The sequence below is a fragment of the Podarcis filfolensis genome (assembly GCF_964270895.1).
Source record: "Podarcis filfolensis genome assembly, chromosome: 7".
NCBI lineage: Eukaryota > Metazoa > Chordata > Lepidosauria > Squamata > Lacertidae > Podarcis > Podarcis filfolensis.
The window spans coordinates 85430871-85447648 of NC_139603.1; the positions used below are offsets into that span (position 1 = coordinate 85430871).

The 16778-nt window shown below is 47.7% G+C and overlaps 1 protein-coding gene across 5 annotated transcripts in view; it reads right to left on the reverse strand.

The window, feature by feature from the left end:
* PTP4A3 (protein tyrosine phosphatase 4A3) overlaps nucleotides 1-16778 on the reverse strand; it is a 107865-nt gene that overhangs the window by 25039 nt on the left and 66048 nt on the right. For 2 of the 5 annotated variants that reach the window (XM_083622366.1, XM_083622369.1), the window contains one exon: nucleotides 4221-5069. In XM_083622366.1, the coding sequence (XP_083478492.1) occupies nucleotides 4221-4325 (105 nt within the window). In that variant the 5' untranslated portion in view covers nucleotides 4326-5069. Of the gene's footprint in view, nucleotides 1-4220; nucleotides 5070-6800; nucleotides 6913-12354; nucleotides 12760-16075; nucleotides 16226-16778 lie in introns of those variants that run through there. The other 3 variants (XM_083622367.1, XM_083622368.1, XM_083622370.1) reach the window with 3 other exon arrangements.

Genomic DNA, 16778 nt, shown 5'->3' on the forward strand with positions numbered 1-16778 from the left:
AAAAAAGGCAATAGGGACGCAGGAAGGGACCTGTGGCAAAGTAGAGTGACGGAAGTACATTCATTCAAAGTAAAAGCAAGGGGTGCTTTTGGGAAGAACAGGCACCTGGTTTGGTTACCAGGTGACGTAGTTCAGCATTCCCAAGGATCTGCCTGGGCAAGCTCAACCGCCAAAATGGTCAGAACCTCCTGCCAAATGTAGTCTGAATACTTGCATCTCAACCGCCCCTATAAAAATAAATAAATGGGGGGAGGGGGGAACTATGGCTAAGTTTACATGATACCTTTTAAAGCAGAATCAGATCACTCCCCCCCCCCACCAGCAAAGAATTCTGGGCAGTGTAGTTTTACCCCTCGCAGAGGCACAATCCCAAACAACCCTTGACAAACTACATTGCCCAGAATAATTGGGGGGGGGCGGGCAAATGTGCATGGAATGGGCTTTAAAGGTAAAATGAGCACACAGCCTAAGAGAACGAAGTTGTGGCTGGTGGCTTCATAGAATCACAGAGTTGGAAGGGATCCAGGGGTCATCCAGTCCAACCCGCTGCAATGCAGGAATCTCAACGAAAGCATCCATGACAGGTGGCCATTCTACTTCTGCTTAAAAACCTCCAAGGAAAGAGAGTTCACAACCTCTTGTGGGAGTCTGTTCCACTGTCAAACAGCTCTTGCTCTCAAAAGGTTCTTCCGGATGTTGAGTCGGAATCTTCTTTCTTGTAACTTGAAGCCATGGGTTCGAGTCCTACCGTCCAGAGCAGGAGAAAACAAGCTTGCTCCCTCTTCCATGTGACAGCCCTTGAGATATTTGAAGATGGCTATCATATCTCCTCTCAGTCTCCTCTTTTCCAGGCTAAACAGACCCAGCTCCTTCAACCATTCCTCATAAGGCTTGGTTTCTAGACCCCTGATCATCTTGGTCTCCCACCTCTGCACACCTTCCAGCTTGTCAACATCCTTCTTAGATTGTGGTGCCCAGAACTGGACACAATATTCCAAGTGTGGTCTGACCAAGGCAGAATAGAGGGGTGCTATTACTTCCCTTGATCTGGACACTATACTTCTGTTGATGCAGCCTAGAATAGCATTAGCTTTTTTTGCTGCTGCATCACACTGTTGACTCATGTTCAGCTTGTGATCCACCAAGACCCCTAGATCCTTTTCACATGTACTGCTAGTAAGCCAGGTGTTCCCCGTCTTGCATTTGTGCATACAATTCTCCCTGCCCAAGAGCATAACCTGCCATTTATCCCTACTGAAATTCACTGGGTTAGTTTGGGCCCAGTTCTCCAATTTGTTAAGGTCACCTTGAATCCCAATTCTGAATTCTGCGGTATTAGCTACCCCTCCCAGTTTGCTCTTCCAGGTGCACTAGCAACTCCCATGATTGAAAGACCTACACTGGCTCCCAGTATGTTTCCAAGCACAATTCAAAGTGTTGGTGCTGACCTTTAAAGCCCTAAACGGCCTCGGTCCTGTATACCTGAAGGAGCGTCTCCACCCCCATCGTTCTACCCGGACACTGAGGTCCAGCGCCAAGGGCCTTCGGGCGGTTCCCTCGCTGCGAGAAACTAAGTTACAGGGAACCAGGCAGAGGGCCTTCTCGGTAGTGGCGCCCGCCCTGTGGAACGCCCTCTCACCAGATGTCAAAGAGAAGAACAACTACCAGACTTTTAGAAGACATCTGAAGGCAGCCCTGTTTAGGGAAGCTTTTAATGTTTAACATATTGCATAGAATCATACAGTTGGAAGAGACCACAAGGGCCATCGAGTCCAACCCCCTGCCAAGCAGGAAACACCATCAGAGCACTCCTGACATATGGTTCTCAAGCCTCTGCTTAAAGACCTCCAAAGAAGGAGACTCCACCACACTCCTTGGCAGCAAATTCCACTGTCGAACAGCTCTTACTGTCAGGAAGTTCTTCCTAATGTTTAGGTGGAATCTTCTTTCTTGTAGTTTGGATCCATTGCTCCGTGTCCGCTTCTCTGGAGCAGCAGAAAACAACCTTTCTCCCTCCTCTATGTGACATCCTTTTATATATTTGAACATGGCTATCATATCACCCCTTAACCTCCTCTTCTCCAGGCTAAACATGCCCAGCTCCCTTAGCCGTTCCTCATAAGGCCTTTGACCATTTTGGTTGCATTTTAATACTTTGTTGGAAGCCAGATGGGCGGGATATAAATAATAAATTATTATTAATTATTATTATCATCATCATCGTCCCTGGCCAGCAGGGCCAAGGATGATGCGATTTGTAGTTGAGTGCCCTTTCAAGAGGCTAAAAGGGTGACCACCCGTTTCATGTGGGCAACTTGCTGTTCTGGGGGGCTGAATGGAAACTCTCAGGGGTGAAGAATGACGACACTTTGAGCTCTTCTGCTGGCTCCATGCAGACAGCTTTGACCTTGCTGGTCTAAATATTACCTTACTTTCAAAGGTAAACTCCTTCTGATTGTTGACTCTCCAGGCCCAGCCAATTACAATTCAGCCAAAACAATCTTTCTGCGAACCAGATCCCTTGCCGAGCAAGTAAAAATCACCTCCAGGGAAACAGGGAGAAAAGGAACCACCCGCTGGGGGCAATGGGATAACTTGGGGGTCAGTGCTAAGGGGCAAGCGGGGTGCGGAATGACTTTCACGCTTTGGAAAGCTGCTATTAATCCAACTAAACAGTTTTACTTGCATTCAGAATGAAAGCGCAATTGTTACTGTTTTGAATTTTATTGTATTATTATCTTCCTTTAGTGGGCTGTGCAAACCGATATTCTGATTGATGCTTTTTTCATAGGGCAGGGCAAGGGGAATTTGGGGGTGAGTGTCTGGAACTGAGAAGGCAGAACCTCAAAGTGTCTGGGAACCACAGATCTATCCAAAATGGTTTTATTTTGCAGCCTACAAATGTGACGGCTGATACAGACACCGAGTAGGCCGAAAGTTCAGCAAGTGAGTAACCTTTAAGTAGGCTAAATAAACAGTCCCTCCGCCTAGGAGTTGGACGTGAAGACAGCACAACCAATTTTCTGCAGGAGTGCCGGTGCCAAAAGTTTGTGGCTTATCTGAACCGCTGGCAGCTGAGCTCCTTGAGAATTTCCCAAGTACGTCAGAACTACAGGTAATCTTCACATACTCTGGAGCCGTCAAGCGCCCATGGTGACTAAGGAGACTTTCTGAACAAAGCACCTAACATTCGGACTGAATCCCTCTCCAGTTAACAAGTGAGAGAACGTCGGGGGGAAATACACCCTTCTTTGTTTGACATGTAAGAATGTGCAACTTCAGGCTTAAGACTCTCACCCGCTGTCTTTAACCGAGATGGGAGACCCCCCAAATTCTACTCTACAACTGCTCCAACTCCCCTGAAATCCCTGGGAGCGCTTTTGGGGTGGGAGAAAAGAGAGTCTTTCTCTCCATCTCTTAACTCGATGTGTCCTTGACCTGGGATTGGACAGGGACCAGAAATCCCTCTCTTTCCTTGCAACATTCCTGGAACAGACTCCTGGAAAAGTGATGCAGTCTTAACTTTTTTGGGTTGTACTCAAAGCAGTGACTATGGGATTCTCCCTCCCTGGTTATCCCCTAAATCGGTTCTGCGGTTTCCCAGAACCAAATAAAGCAGATTTGGGGGTGGCAGGAGCGTCCCTCGTGCATGTTCCTCGTTCCCCTCGCACAACTGTTTCGTTGGCCGCTGCCCTTTGCATCTGTTCCTGCTCAAAAGAATTTGTTAGAGCGGAACCCCAACATATATGGCTTCGGCTCATTATACCTGAAGGAGCGTCTCCACCTCCATCGTTCTGCCCAGACACTGAGGTCCAGCGCCGAGGGCCTTCTGGCGGTTCCCTCGCTGCGAGAAGTAAAGCTACAGGGAACCAGGCAGAGGGCCTTCTCGGTGGTGGCGCCCGCCCTGTGGAACGCCCTCCCATCAGATGTCAAAGAGGTAAACAACTACCTGACATTTAGAAGACATCTGAAGGCAGCCCTGTTCAGGGAAGTTTTTAATGTGTGACATTTTAATGTATTTTTAATCTTTGTTGGAAGCTGCCCAGAGTGGCTGGGGAAACCCAGCCAGATGGGTGGGGTACAAATAATAAATTATTATTATTATTATTATTATTATTATTATTATTATTCGTCGAACCTGCAAGAGGGCCTTTAAACCAACGGGTGAACACAGAATCCGATTCAACCCCAATGTTTCCAATTTGCTCAGGCAGACTTACCTCGATGAAGGTGTTCAGAGTGGCGTTGGTTGGGTTGTGAGTTATCAGGAATCTCATGTTCTTGTAGCAAACCTCCACAGGCGCCGGGCGGTTCATGCGGGCCATGGCGGAGGAAGGAGTGGGGGTCTCAAGATTGGTTGGAGGGGCGGGGGGGGAACAAAACAAATGCACACACACCAAAATCCAACACGCCCGCAAAGGAGATGGGGGAAAAAAAGAGATTTGCAGGGCGAAAAAGGAAATGGAAGAGTTTGGCAAAAGGCTATCTTTTCTCCCCCCTGACCAACACAAATGTTGTGCAAAATATTCCCAGCTTTGGGGAGAGCGCAGGCTGGATTCTCTAAACCATACAGTTAAGGGGGGGAAAAAGGAACCCTGTGCTTGCTTGCTGCTGCGCAAAAAAAATCAAAACGAAACCAAAACCTGCTGTAGTGTCAATTTCCTTTGTGTGTGCAATTTTAGACGTCCTTCGCTGCTGCTTCGCTTCCCTGCCTGGACTCTCTCTATCTCTCTCTTTCCCCTCTTTAGAAAGGCCTCTGCATTCGGTTAACCCCACCGGCGTCCGTCCTGCGCCATCACGTTACCCCATCTGGATATGTAGAATATTTGGGGGCAGCGATGGGGACCTGGGGCGGCTCAGGCTGGGGCAGCGGGCGGCAAAAGTCCTCCTTGGGCTGCAAGAGCCATGCACAGGAGACCTGAATGGTGAAGCCCGACGACTCAGGGCGCCCGGTTTTGGGCGGGGCGGCGGCGTCCTTCCTTCAGCGGGTAGGATGTTGCGCGGGGCAGTGCTCAAAGCTGCACCCGGGACCCTCCATAAATCGACAGCCTTTCAGCATACGAGACAATCTGGAAGAAGGGGAAATGGGGGAGAGAGAAAGAAAGAAAGGGTCTCTGGTCAGTGGAAAAGTCTCCATCGATAAGGACATAATGATAATGATGATGATGATGATGATAATAATAATAATAATAATATTTATACCCCACCCATCTGGCTGGGATTCCCCAGCCACTCTGGGCGGCTTCCAACAGAACACTAAAATACAATAACCTATAATAATATAGGCAACCAGATGTTCCAATTTGGCGACTTCAACCTTGGTTTCAGGAGCCATTTGGCACCCAACTTATATACAGCCATGTTCTTTCTTTTTTTTTAAAGAATATTTATTACTTTTCCAACAATTTAAACAAAACAAAATAAACAACACAGTACAATACAAAAGCACTACATAATATAACATAAAAACACTACATAACACTAACACACACTAACAAAATAAAAACAATTTAAAACACACTAAACAATTTCAATATCTTATCTTTCATTCACTTATTTCAGCGACCTCCTCGCACCTCCCTTTTTGTATTCCACTTCTATTAATTGTTTCAGCAATTCCTTTCCATCTTCCTCTGTTTTCTATCCTATAATTATCTTAACATTTCTAACCTTATTTTTTCCTTTAATACTCTAATAATCTAATTATACTTAGTCCCTTATAACATTTCTACTAAAGCCATATAACTTCATTTCCACATTTTTCTAACATTCATTAATTTTACAGTATTTCTGTAAATAGTCTTTAAACTTTTTCCAGTCCTCTTCCACCGACTCTTCTCCCTGGTCTCGGATTCTGCCAGTCATTTCCGCCAGTTCCATATAGTCCATCAACTTCATCTGCCATTCTTCCCGGGTGGGTAAATCTTGTGTCTTCCAATACTTCGCGATGATACAGTCATGTTCTTTCAGGTTACGTCCCGTGGTGTCCCCGAGGTACCAGAAAGGGTTACTTCCAGGTTTCGCCGCTCACACATGTGCAGAAGCACAAAATGATGTCATGTGTGTGCGCAGAAGTGGCGAGTTGCAACCTGTGCATGCGCAGATGCGCTGCTGCAGGTTGTGTTCTTTTCATGTCTCCAGAACGGATCCCATTTGCAACCAGAGGTACCACTGTATATGAGTTTCTAACACCGGCTCTTATATACAGATATATAGTACAGTGGTACCTTGATTCGCAAACTTAATTCGTTCTGGAAGTCTGTTCCAAAACCCAAGCATTCCAAAACCAAGGTTCGCTTTCCCATAGAAAGCAATACAAAATGGATTAATCCATTCCAGACTTTTCAAAACAACCCCTAAAACAGCAATTCAACATGATTTTTACTATCTAACGAGACCACTGATCCATAAAATGAAAGCAATAAACAATGTACAATCAATCAATCAATCAATCAGTAACTGAACTGGGTTCCACACAAACAAAAAAGCAAAATAAACAGCAAAAACAGACAGACCTTGGCGTAACACTCAAAACGGAAGTGTGGCACTCAAATCGGAAGCGTAGAACTCAAAACGGAGCACGTTCGGCTTCAGATAAAAGTTTGCAAACTGGAACACTTATTTCTGGGTTTGCAGTGTTTGGGTTCCAAGTTGTTTGAGTACCAAGGCATTTGAGAACAAAGGTACCAATGTACGCTGGTAAGAAGCACTGTCTAAACACTTCATTTAAAATATAATAATAATAATAATAATAATAATAATAATAATAATAATTTATACCCCGCCCATCTGTCACCCACTTTACTATCCAGTATGGAGGAGCGTTGCACAGCAGATAATCTCTCCTTCTCTCTCTCTTTTTGCTACGAAGTGGTACCCAAAAGGTTGACATCACTAGCCTGAACTTGCCCAGCCTATTCTGCTGTCACAGTATGCAACACGTGAGGTCACAATATGGACCAGGGAAGCCATCCTCTAGCCAAGAGGGAGCAAGGTCTTTTTTTCTCTTTTGCAAACCCGCTTTGAGACGTTTTGCAACCAAGGGGTGTACAAAGTTTACGAAATAAATAGGACTAAAATGACGGAAGAAGGGGATGGGGAGAGAATAGGTGCCTTTCTAAATCTGCCCCCGTTCTTCATCCTCCGTTAATCCTGGACAGGGAAGCAGCTGGACTAGACCAGTGTTAGAAACTCAAGATATATAAGATAGGAACAGCTCCTTAAACCAGGGTTACGGTGACCAAAATGGAATGTCTAGCTGCCATTTTGGGCCCAGTCGGCTCAAAGGTCGTATTTTTCAATATGACTCTTTGGTTCCTCAAATTCATTCTTTTTTATATTTAAATTCTTATTGGTTTTATAAACTTTACACAAAGTGCAATTCATACACTTTTCTTAGCAATTTGACTTCCAAGCCTTACATTCATGTGGTTTTTCCCTACAGACAAATTACCTGCTGCCTCAGAGATGGCAAGGCCTGGAAATAACCCTGGAAAATTTTGGGGGAAAAAACCCAGGCCCCCCCCTGAAAAAAATGAAAAAACAATCAGTTTGATATAGTTGGAATATTCCACAGTGTGGTTTTTTTCCTGGAAAAAATAAAGCGCTTTGGGGAAAAAACCTGTTTTTTTCCCATTCCGCCTCCCAAGGTCTTTCCATCTCTATGCCTTATACACAATTCTTATTCTACTATAAATTTCTTTATTCCCTTCATTCTTACAATCCTTCCCTTGCTTAAACTTCCATGACCTGCTTGCAATTTCAATTATTTAATTTTACTGGAATTTTATTTACATCGTAACACAAACCCCCCACCCCCAATACACATTAAACGTGAATGGAACATACAGTGAACATAACATACAACAATACAAACAACCAAATAAATGACTTCCTTTATCCTGCATCTGGCCTCCTTATTTACTTCTTACAAACTGTTTCCTTTATGAATAATTATTAAGATTTTTCTAATTATAACTTAAATACCCACAAAGTCTCCTGCAGACATTAATCAAAACAAGTCCAGGTATGTATTTTAGGGCACTGTTTTGTGAAGTATTCCCTGCATTTCCCCCATGCTTTTTGAAACTCTTGTCTGGTGTGATCTCTAATTGCCTCTGTTAATCCAACCCAGCCTTTCTCAACCTGTGGGTCCCCAGATGTTGTTGGACTACAACTCCCATCATGCCTAGCTAGCAAGGTCAGAGCTCAGGGATGATGGGAGTTGTAGTCCAACAACATCTGGGGACCCACAGGTTGAGAACCACTGACAGCCAGTTCAATATACTCTAACAGTTTGTCTTATCATTCCTTTTTTGTTGGCACGTTTTCTTTTTTCCAGTTTTTAGCAATTAGGATCCTTGCTGCTCAACTTAGTCCATTAACTTCAAAATCCTTTCCTCTTTTGTTGGGGGTTCCTGACATTTGTTCTGTCTGTGCAGATAAAATGTCACGGATAGAATTCTATAGGATGTGTTGTGTATCTGTGAAAGTAGCCAATATCCAGGGATCCCCAGATGGTGGAGGCATCAGGTGCCATCTTGGCACCCGGGCATCTTCATAATAATAATAAAAAGCCAGGAAGAAAAGCACCTGGACCAAGCATCTTGAGATGGTTGCCTGTGGATATCACCCCTCTTCCCTTCTTGCCCCTGCCTGCTGCCAGGCGTTATGGCATGGACTTCCCAACTGCACCCAGAATCTGAAACCTGCTAAGCTAGCAGTTTGGAGCTGACTCATACATATACAAGCATCGGTTGCAAACAGCCGTTACTGAACAACTTGCAGCTGAATATTGTAAACTGCTGACTCAGAACAGCAGGGTGGTTCAGTGACCTCGGGTGATTTTAAAGTTTTTCCTGTGGTTCATCAACATGCATGAACTCGCCCTTGTCAGGGATTGAAAAGATGAGGAAATAAATATGTCGCCGGATGTGGGGCAGAGACACTACACTCGATTCCTGGCAGGTGAGCTGCAGCTGTTTGCAGGGGGAAAGAGGTGCAAGGCAGAAGAAGAGGAAGAGGAAGAGGAAGAGGAAGAAGAGTTTGGATTTGATATCCCGCTTTATCACTACCCTAAGGAGTCTCAAAGGGACGCGGGTGGCGCTGTGGGTTAAACCACAGAGCCTAGGACTTGCTGATCAGAAGGTCGGTGGTTCGAATCCCCACGGCGGGGTGAGCTCCCGCTCCTCAGTCCCAGCTCCTGCCCACCTAGCAGTTCGAAAGCACATCAAAGTGCAAGTAGATAAATAGGTACCATTCTGGCGGGAAGGTAAACGGCGTTTCTGTGCGCTGCTCTGGTTTGCCAGAAGCGGCTTAGTCATGCTGGCCACACGACCCGGAAGCTGTGCGCCGGCTCCCTCGGCCAATAAAGCGAGATGAGAGCCATACCTCTAGAGTCGTCTGCGGTTCCCTCGCTGCGAGAAGCCAAGTTACAGGGAACCAGGCAGAGGGCCTTCTCGGTAGTGGCACCCGCCCTGTGGAACGCCCTCCCATCACATGTCAAGGAAATAAACAACTATCCGACTTTTAGAAGACATCTGAAGGCAGCCCTGTTTAGGAAAGATTTTAATCTTTAATAGGTTATTGTATTTTAATATTCTATTGGAAGCCACCCAGAGTGGCTGGAGAAACCCAGCCAGATGGGTGGGGTATAATTAATAAATTATTATTATTATTATTATTATTATTATTATTATTATTATTATTACAATTTCCAATCTTCCCAATGACCTTATATCTTGTTCTGTCCCACTTTAACCGCAACGGCTTGCAGCACGGAGATGAGTTTGCCTACAGCCTTATTAAGTTCTGATTAGCCCCCCCCCCCCCCGCTGGGGAAATCCAAGGCCAGGAAAGTCGTGGCAATGATGGTATCAGACCACGTCGACAGCACCTGCAAGAGGGAACGTCCAAGAGCTTGTCAACGCTGCTTTGAACTTTTATCTCACTCTCTCGAGAGCCCTGCCAACAAAGCAAGATCTAGCCGTGGCCAAGTTTCTTCCTTTGAAAAGATCTCGGCCCTGGCTACATGGCAAGAGATTTGCATCTCTCCACCGGGCCAAGAGACGGGGTGATAATGCAAAGCAGACCGAACAGCTTCTTGGACCGTCTACAACACCGCTTGCTCTTTTGGGAGAGATGCAAGCACTGAGAAACATATGCTCTACTCGGCAGATCCCAAATATTCACACACACACACACACACACACACACACACACACACACCATAGCTGTCAACTTACAGATTTGAAAATAAGGGATCAGCAGCCTCGAAAATAAGGGATAAGCAGTCAAAATAAGGGATTTTGCTTAACTTATACATAAATCCGGCACTGATGGAGCCATGCTGCTTTTGCTATGACTGTGTTTTGCAGGGGGTTGGACTAGATGATCCTAAGGGTCTACAACTCCAACCAAAGAAGAGTGGCAGACAAAACTGATGAACGACGTCGAGATGGCAAAGCTTACAAGCAGAATTAGAAACCAGGAAGAGGACCTCTTTAATAAAGAATGGGGAAAGTTTATAATTTATTTGAAAAGCTATTGTAAAGAGTTACATACATTGGTAGGATTGACAGAAAACTTGTAGTAAAATTTAAACTATGGATGGACAAATGATTTATAAAAATAGAGTTATGAAAGGGATGCAGAGGGGGAAATCACTACATTAAGATGCTGAACTGGTTGGAGGGTATGCTAAGCAGCATGTCGGGGCTGCCGTCGTCCTGGCGTGAGGAGTTCCATTGGCTTTTCCCTGCCCGAGAGGGAGGGAGGGAGAGAGACTCTCGCCCACGCCGCCCGTGAGCCCGGCATGAGGCGCTTGCGGCAGCGCCGCGGCCGCTGAAGCGCCGCCCTTCTGCGTCCCTCCCCATCCCCTCCTCTTCTTCCTCCCCCAGGCCACCTTCTCAGCTGCCACCTCTGGCTTCCCCTGGCAGCGCAGTGGAAGTCTCACAAGAGAGGGGCTGCCCGCCCGCCCGCCTGCCCGCAGCCACCCGTCTCCGACGCGCCCCTGAGGGGGAAAAGGAAGAGACGGAGACGCGACAGCTCGTGTGCAATCTCTCTCGCGGTGGAGGACCCCGAGCCGCTGCTTCCCTCCCGAGCCGGGCGAGCATGAAACCCGGGAAATTTAAGGGACATCATCAATAAGGGACAGCAGCGGGACACGGCGCTGGGATAAGGGAGTTTCCCACCAAATAAGGGACGGTTGACAACTATGACACACACCCCTCCAGGAGAGAATTGCTTTTACCTAGGCTCAAAGAGAGAAGCGTGGAAAAGCGAGCACATGACATGCCCAGAATACAAAACCAAACAACACAACAGGTTGCCTGATAGCAGAGGCTCCCAGCTGTGGGGGACGGGTGTGTCCTAAAGAATTTCCTGTCCTTTCCCTATTGTTCCCGAAATCAATCGTGGGCGAGGCTTTCCTACCACCCCATTAACAGCAGCCATGCCCTTCCTCTAGAAGATGCCAGATTACAGACTGCAAACCCTCCAGAACAGGAAAGTCAGAGCAGGGGTATGTAAAGTAAAAATGTATAGGGTTTTTTCTTTAATTAAACACCCCCCCCCAATTTACTCATGATGAAGGATTTGGCACAATATGCCCCGCGGTGCTGCGCTAAGACAGGCCAGCTGACTTAGAAGCCAACAATTTTTGTGTCCCATTAACACAAGAGAAGAAGGTGCGAGAGACACCAAAAAAACCTTGTTTCCTATCCGCAGTGTCGATAACCACCAATGGGTGAGATGGGGCTAGGTACATTATGAGAAAACTCCAGCCTCATTTCCTCGCGAAACTGAGGAGTTGGAACCGGGTTGAATAGAATTCAGTTTATTCTGTTGCAATGAAATGCGTGTAGCCTCGGTTTCCTCTTCCGTGGGCTCAGCCATGTTTAGAACAGCTTTAAACAAAAGACCCTACAAACTGAAATCCAGTATACATAATATCAGTAGGTCTCTGACCCATCTGATGTGAAACCTCTGCAATCATATCCGAATCAGAGAGCACTGGATTGGGACCAATATTCATACAGTAATTTTATTGGTGCTTAATGACTACCCAAGCCTCGCTTTGCTTCTCAAACAATGGCAGCCTTATTCCTTCCTTTGATGCTAATCTACACACACACACCACACACACACACAGCTGGCTTCTCACCGCTGAGGCAAGTCTTCCTTTTTTAAAAAAAAGAAACAGGAGCTGAACTATTTTAGGTTCAACGTGCTCATTTTGCAACGAGATTTGCAGAGAGAGACAGGCCCATCCTTCTCAAGAGAGCGGGTGCCATTTGGACAAAATCACGCACCAAAAACGCGTGTGGGGGAAACGACAGCCGACGGATGCCTTACCTCCCCCTGTTCAGAGTTTCCCAACACAACGCACACCGAGCGCAGGTGCGGCAAGTTGAGGCACGCACTACAATCCTCACACGGCTCCAAAAGCACTGGGCGAGCCCCGGGACGTGGTTCTGCGAGTAGGTTCCGGGTCCATCGAGGGCAGAAGGCTCCTAAACCTTCCCGACGTTACCTCCGCTTTGCGCGAAGGTGTTTCTCCCACCTCCTCAGAGGCATTTTGCTTCCCCGTCGCTGCCTCTTCTCTCTGAAGTAGGAGAGGCACTCCTGCGAGCGGCCAGAAAGCCTGTTCGTGCGTGGCGGAAGGAGCACCGGCAAAGCGTGCGCCTCCGGTGCGCCGGGGCTGGCTCTGGCAGCGACTCAAGAGCTCTGAAGCTTGCAACGTGCTAAGAATAAGCCGGAGGCAAACATCAGCCTTGTGCACCCCTCCTACGGAAGCCTTGGGTGTGCCAGGCCTTCGTCACACCGGCAGTTTCCTCTTATTTCCAACCCAGAAACTGCTGTGTCGAGAGAGAGAGAGACGAGCGCACAAACATCCGCAGACCAGAAACACGCTGAATCGGAAACGGACTGGGATCGCTGCCAGCGACGCCTGCTCGCTTGGGTAGCCAAGGCCAGGAATTGGGTGTGTGTGTGTGAGAGAGAGAGTGGGCTGGTGTCGCTCTAAGCATCCCAGGGCTTTTGGAGAGGAGAACCCCGCACCTCGCAGATTCTAAGTCTTTGCAACAAGTGGGGATTGTGAGAAAAGACAGTCTTGAGAAATGAAGCCAAAACATCCGGGAGTCTTGGTTTTAGACCAAATCAGACCACTGGTCCATATAGATCAGCGTTGTCTGTCCTGGCTGCTAAGGGGTCTCCAGGTTTTCAGAGGCAGGGGTCTCTGGAGTGAACCCAAGACTTCTTGTACACCATGCATAGGATCATAAAATTGTACAGTCACAAGGGACCCCCGAAGGTCCTCTAGTCCAACCCGCTGCAATGCAGGAATCTCAACTACCACTGTTTGTTATCATAACTGTTCAGCGAAGTTTTTAATATTTAATGCTGTACTGTTTTTAACACCTGATTGGGAGCCGCCCAAAAATACAGTAAAATATCACACGTTAAAAACTTCCCTGAACAGGGCTGCCTTAAGATGTCTTCTGAATGTCAGGTAGTTGCTTATCGCTTTGACATCTGCTGGAAGGGCATTCCACAGGGTGGGCGCCACTACCGAGAAGGCCCTCTGTCTGGTTCCCTGTAGCTTTGCTTCTCGCAATGAGGGAACCGCCAGAAGGCCCTCAGTGCTGGACCTCAGCGTCCGGGCAGAACGATGGGGATGGAGACGCTCCTTCAGGTATACTGGACCGAGGCCGTTTAGGGCTTTCAAGGTCAGCACCAACACTTTGAATTGTGCTCGGAAACGTACTGGGAGCCAATGTAGCTCTTTCAAGACCGGTGTTATATGGTCTCGGCGGCCGCCCCCAGTCACCAGTCTAGCTGCCACATTCTGGATTAGTTGTAGTTTCCGAGTCACCTTCAAAGGTAGCCCCACGTAGAGCGCATTGCAGTAATCCAAGCGAGAGATAACTAGAGCATGCACCACTCTGGCAAGACAGTCCGCAGGCAGATAGGGTCTCAGCCTGCGTACCAGATGGAGCTGGTAAACAGCTACCCTGGACACAGAATTGACCTACACCTCCATGGACAGCTATGAGTCGAAAATGACTCCCAGGCTGCGCACCTGGTGCTTCAGGGGCACAATTACCCCATTCAGGAACAGGGAGTCTTCCACACCTGCCCACCTCCTGTCCCCCCAAAACAGTACTTCTGTCTTGTCAGGATTCAACCTCAATCTGTTAGCCGCCATCCATCCTCCAACCGCCTCCAGACACTCACACAGGACCTTCACCGCCTTCACTGGTTCTGATTTAAAAGAGAGGTAGAGCTGGGTATCATCCGCATACTGATGAACACCCAGCCCAAACCTCCTGATGATCTCTCCCAGCGGCTGCATGTAAATGTTGAAAAGCATGGGGGAGAGGACAGAACCCTGAGGCACCCCACAAGTGAGAGCCCAGGGGTCTGAACACTCATCCCCCACCACCACTTTCTGAACACGGCCCAGGAGGAAGGAGCGGAACCACTGTATGACAGTGCCCCCAGCTCCCAGCCCCTCAAGACGGTCCAGAAGGATGTTATGGTCGATGGTGTCAAAAGCTGCTGAGAGATCCAGCAGAACTAGCAAACAGCTCTCACCTTTGTCCCTAGCCCGCCGGAGATCATAAACCAGTGCGACCAAGGCAGTTTCAGTCCCATGATGAGGCCTGAATCCCGACTGGAAGGGATCCAAATGGTCTGCTTCTTCCAGGCGTGCCTGGAGTTGTTCAGCAACTGTTCGCTCAATAACCTTGCCCGAGAATGGAAGATTTGAGACTGGGCGATAGTTGGCCATCGTGGCCGCATCTAAAGATGGTTTTTTAAGAAGCGGTTTAATAACCGCCTCTTTCAGCGGGTCTGGGAAGGCTCCCTCACGGAGGGAAGCATTCACCACCCCACGAAGCCCATCGCCCAGTCCTTCCCGGCTAGCTTTTATAAGCCAGGATGGGCAAGGATCCAGGAGACAGGTGGTTGGTTTCACTCGTCCAAGCAGCCTGTCCACATCCTTGGAGGTAACAGATTGGAATTGATCCCACTCAACTTGACTAGACAAAACTCTAGCACTCTCCCGCCCCGGCCCTGCTCCCACGGTGGAGTCTACTTCTTCCCGAATCTGAGCGATTTTATCTGCAAAAAACTTTGCAAAATCATTGTAAAAATGCCTTTGAGGCAGTTTCTTAGCTTTTAAACTTTTGTTTCTTTCTAATGGTCTTTGTAAGAGTGCAGAAGCATTCCTTTGATAATGTTAAATTTGTAAGTTTCAGGGACCCTAAGAGTCATCTAGTCCACCCCCCAGCAATGCAGCAATCACAACAAAAGCATCCATGACAGATGGCCACCCAACATCTGCTTATAAACCTCCAAGGAAGGAGATTCCACAACCTCCCGAGGGAGACAGTTCCACTGTCCAACAGCTCTTACTCTCAGAAAGCTCTGACTGATGTTCAGCCGGAATCTCCTTGTAATCTGAATCCATCGGTTCAGGTGCTACCCTTCGAACCAGCAGCAAAAAAGCATGCTCCATCTTCCATGTGACAGTCTTGAGATATTTGAAGGTGGCTATCGTATCACCTCTCAGTTTCCTCCTCTCCAAGCTAAACATGCCCCGCTCCATTCCTCGTAGGGGGCTCTCCTACAATGCAAATTCTCCCCTGCTAAGCAATGGACCTTCCCAAACAGAAGACCTAGGACTTTCAAAATCCCCCCTCACTTGGAAACTTTCCCCCCACAACGTATTTATTCCTGCTTTCCTTTTTCCGGAACCCCTACCAGCTTGCCGCCAACGTGCTGCTTTGACGAGCTGGCGAATTATAAATTTGGAAATCTGCAAACCCGTAGCTTAGGAAGAGCTGTGTGCTGAGATACCTGGGCTTGGTTAAAGGAAGGAAGAAGCAATTTTGAAAGCAGCTTTAAGAAGGCATCGCCTGTCCATGCATGAACCTCCTGTTGCAGGAAGTACAAAGCGTTTGTCCCAGGGTGGGGGAAAGAGGCTTGGGGAAATCGCTGGCTAAAGTTCTGCAAGAGGAGGAGGTAAACAAAACCAGTCCCTGGAGTTTGATTTCTCATACGCGAGGCTTACCTTTCCGAAGAGGAGAACCTCCAGGTTGCCCAAACGCCTCTTGCAGCCAGATTTTCGCCCTGCTGAGGACTGCTCAGTCCCCCTTCGAAGAGGCTGCCGGCTTGGCTAAGCCCGTGGCGTGATCTGCCTGACAGCTCTTGTTTTGCAGCGCTTACCTTTGGCAGGGTCATCCGCTGCTTAGCACCGGGTGCACAGAGCCTCAAAATAGAACACAAGGGCTAAGCACATAAGTAAACGGGAACAGGGAAGCTGAATGATGCAAGGGACACGGCAGCCGGGGGGATGGACGGACGGACAGACAAGAGAGTGAATCTTTGTCAATCGCTCCCCCTCCCTTTGCACAAAACAGCAGCAGCAAGAAAAAGGAGAAGGCAACTTTTTTCTTACAAAGAGAGTTCCATGTTGTTGTTGCTGCTGCTACAGACTACTTCCTGCTCCTGGCAACTTTGCATTTTGGTGGGTGCCTGTGAGAGGCGGCCGATAAAGGCTTCAGAACGTGGCAGGCAGGCGAATGCCCCTTTCCACTTTTGCAGCCCTTGGGAAATATTATTGTTGATATGTGTTTCTAAATCCCATTAGCTCTTAAGGGCAAGCCCTGTTTATCTGCTTCACCCTTGCTACCACTGTAGGTCATGTTAAATCTACACAAACACACACACCACCAGCAACTGACACAAGCCAAGGCTCTAAGCTTGAAGCCCCA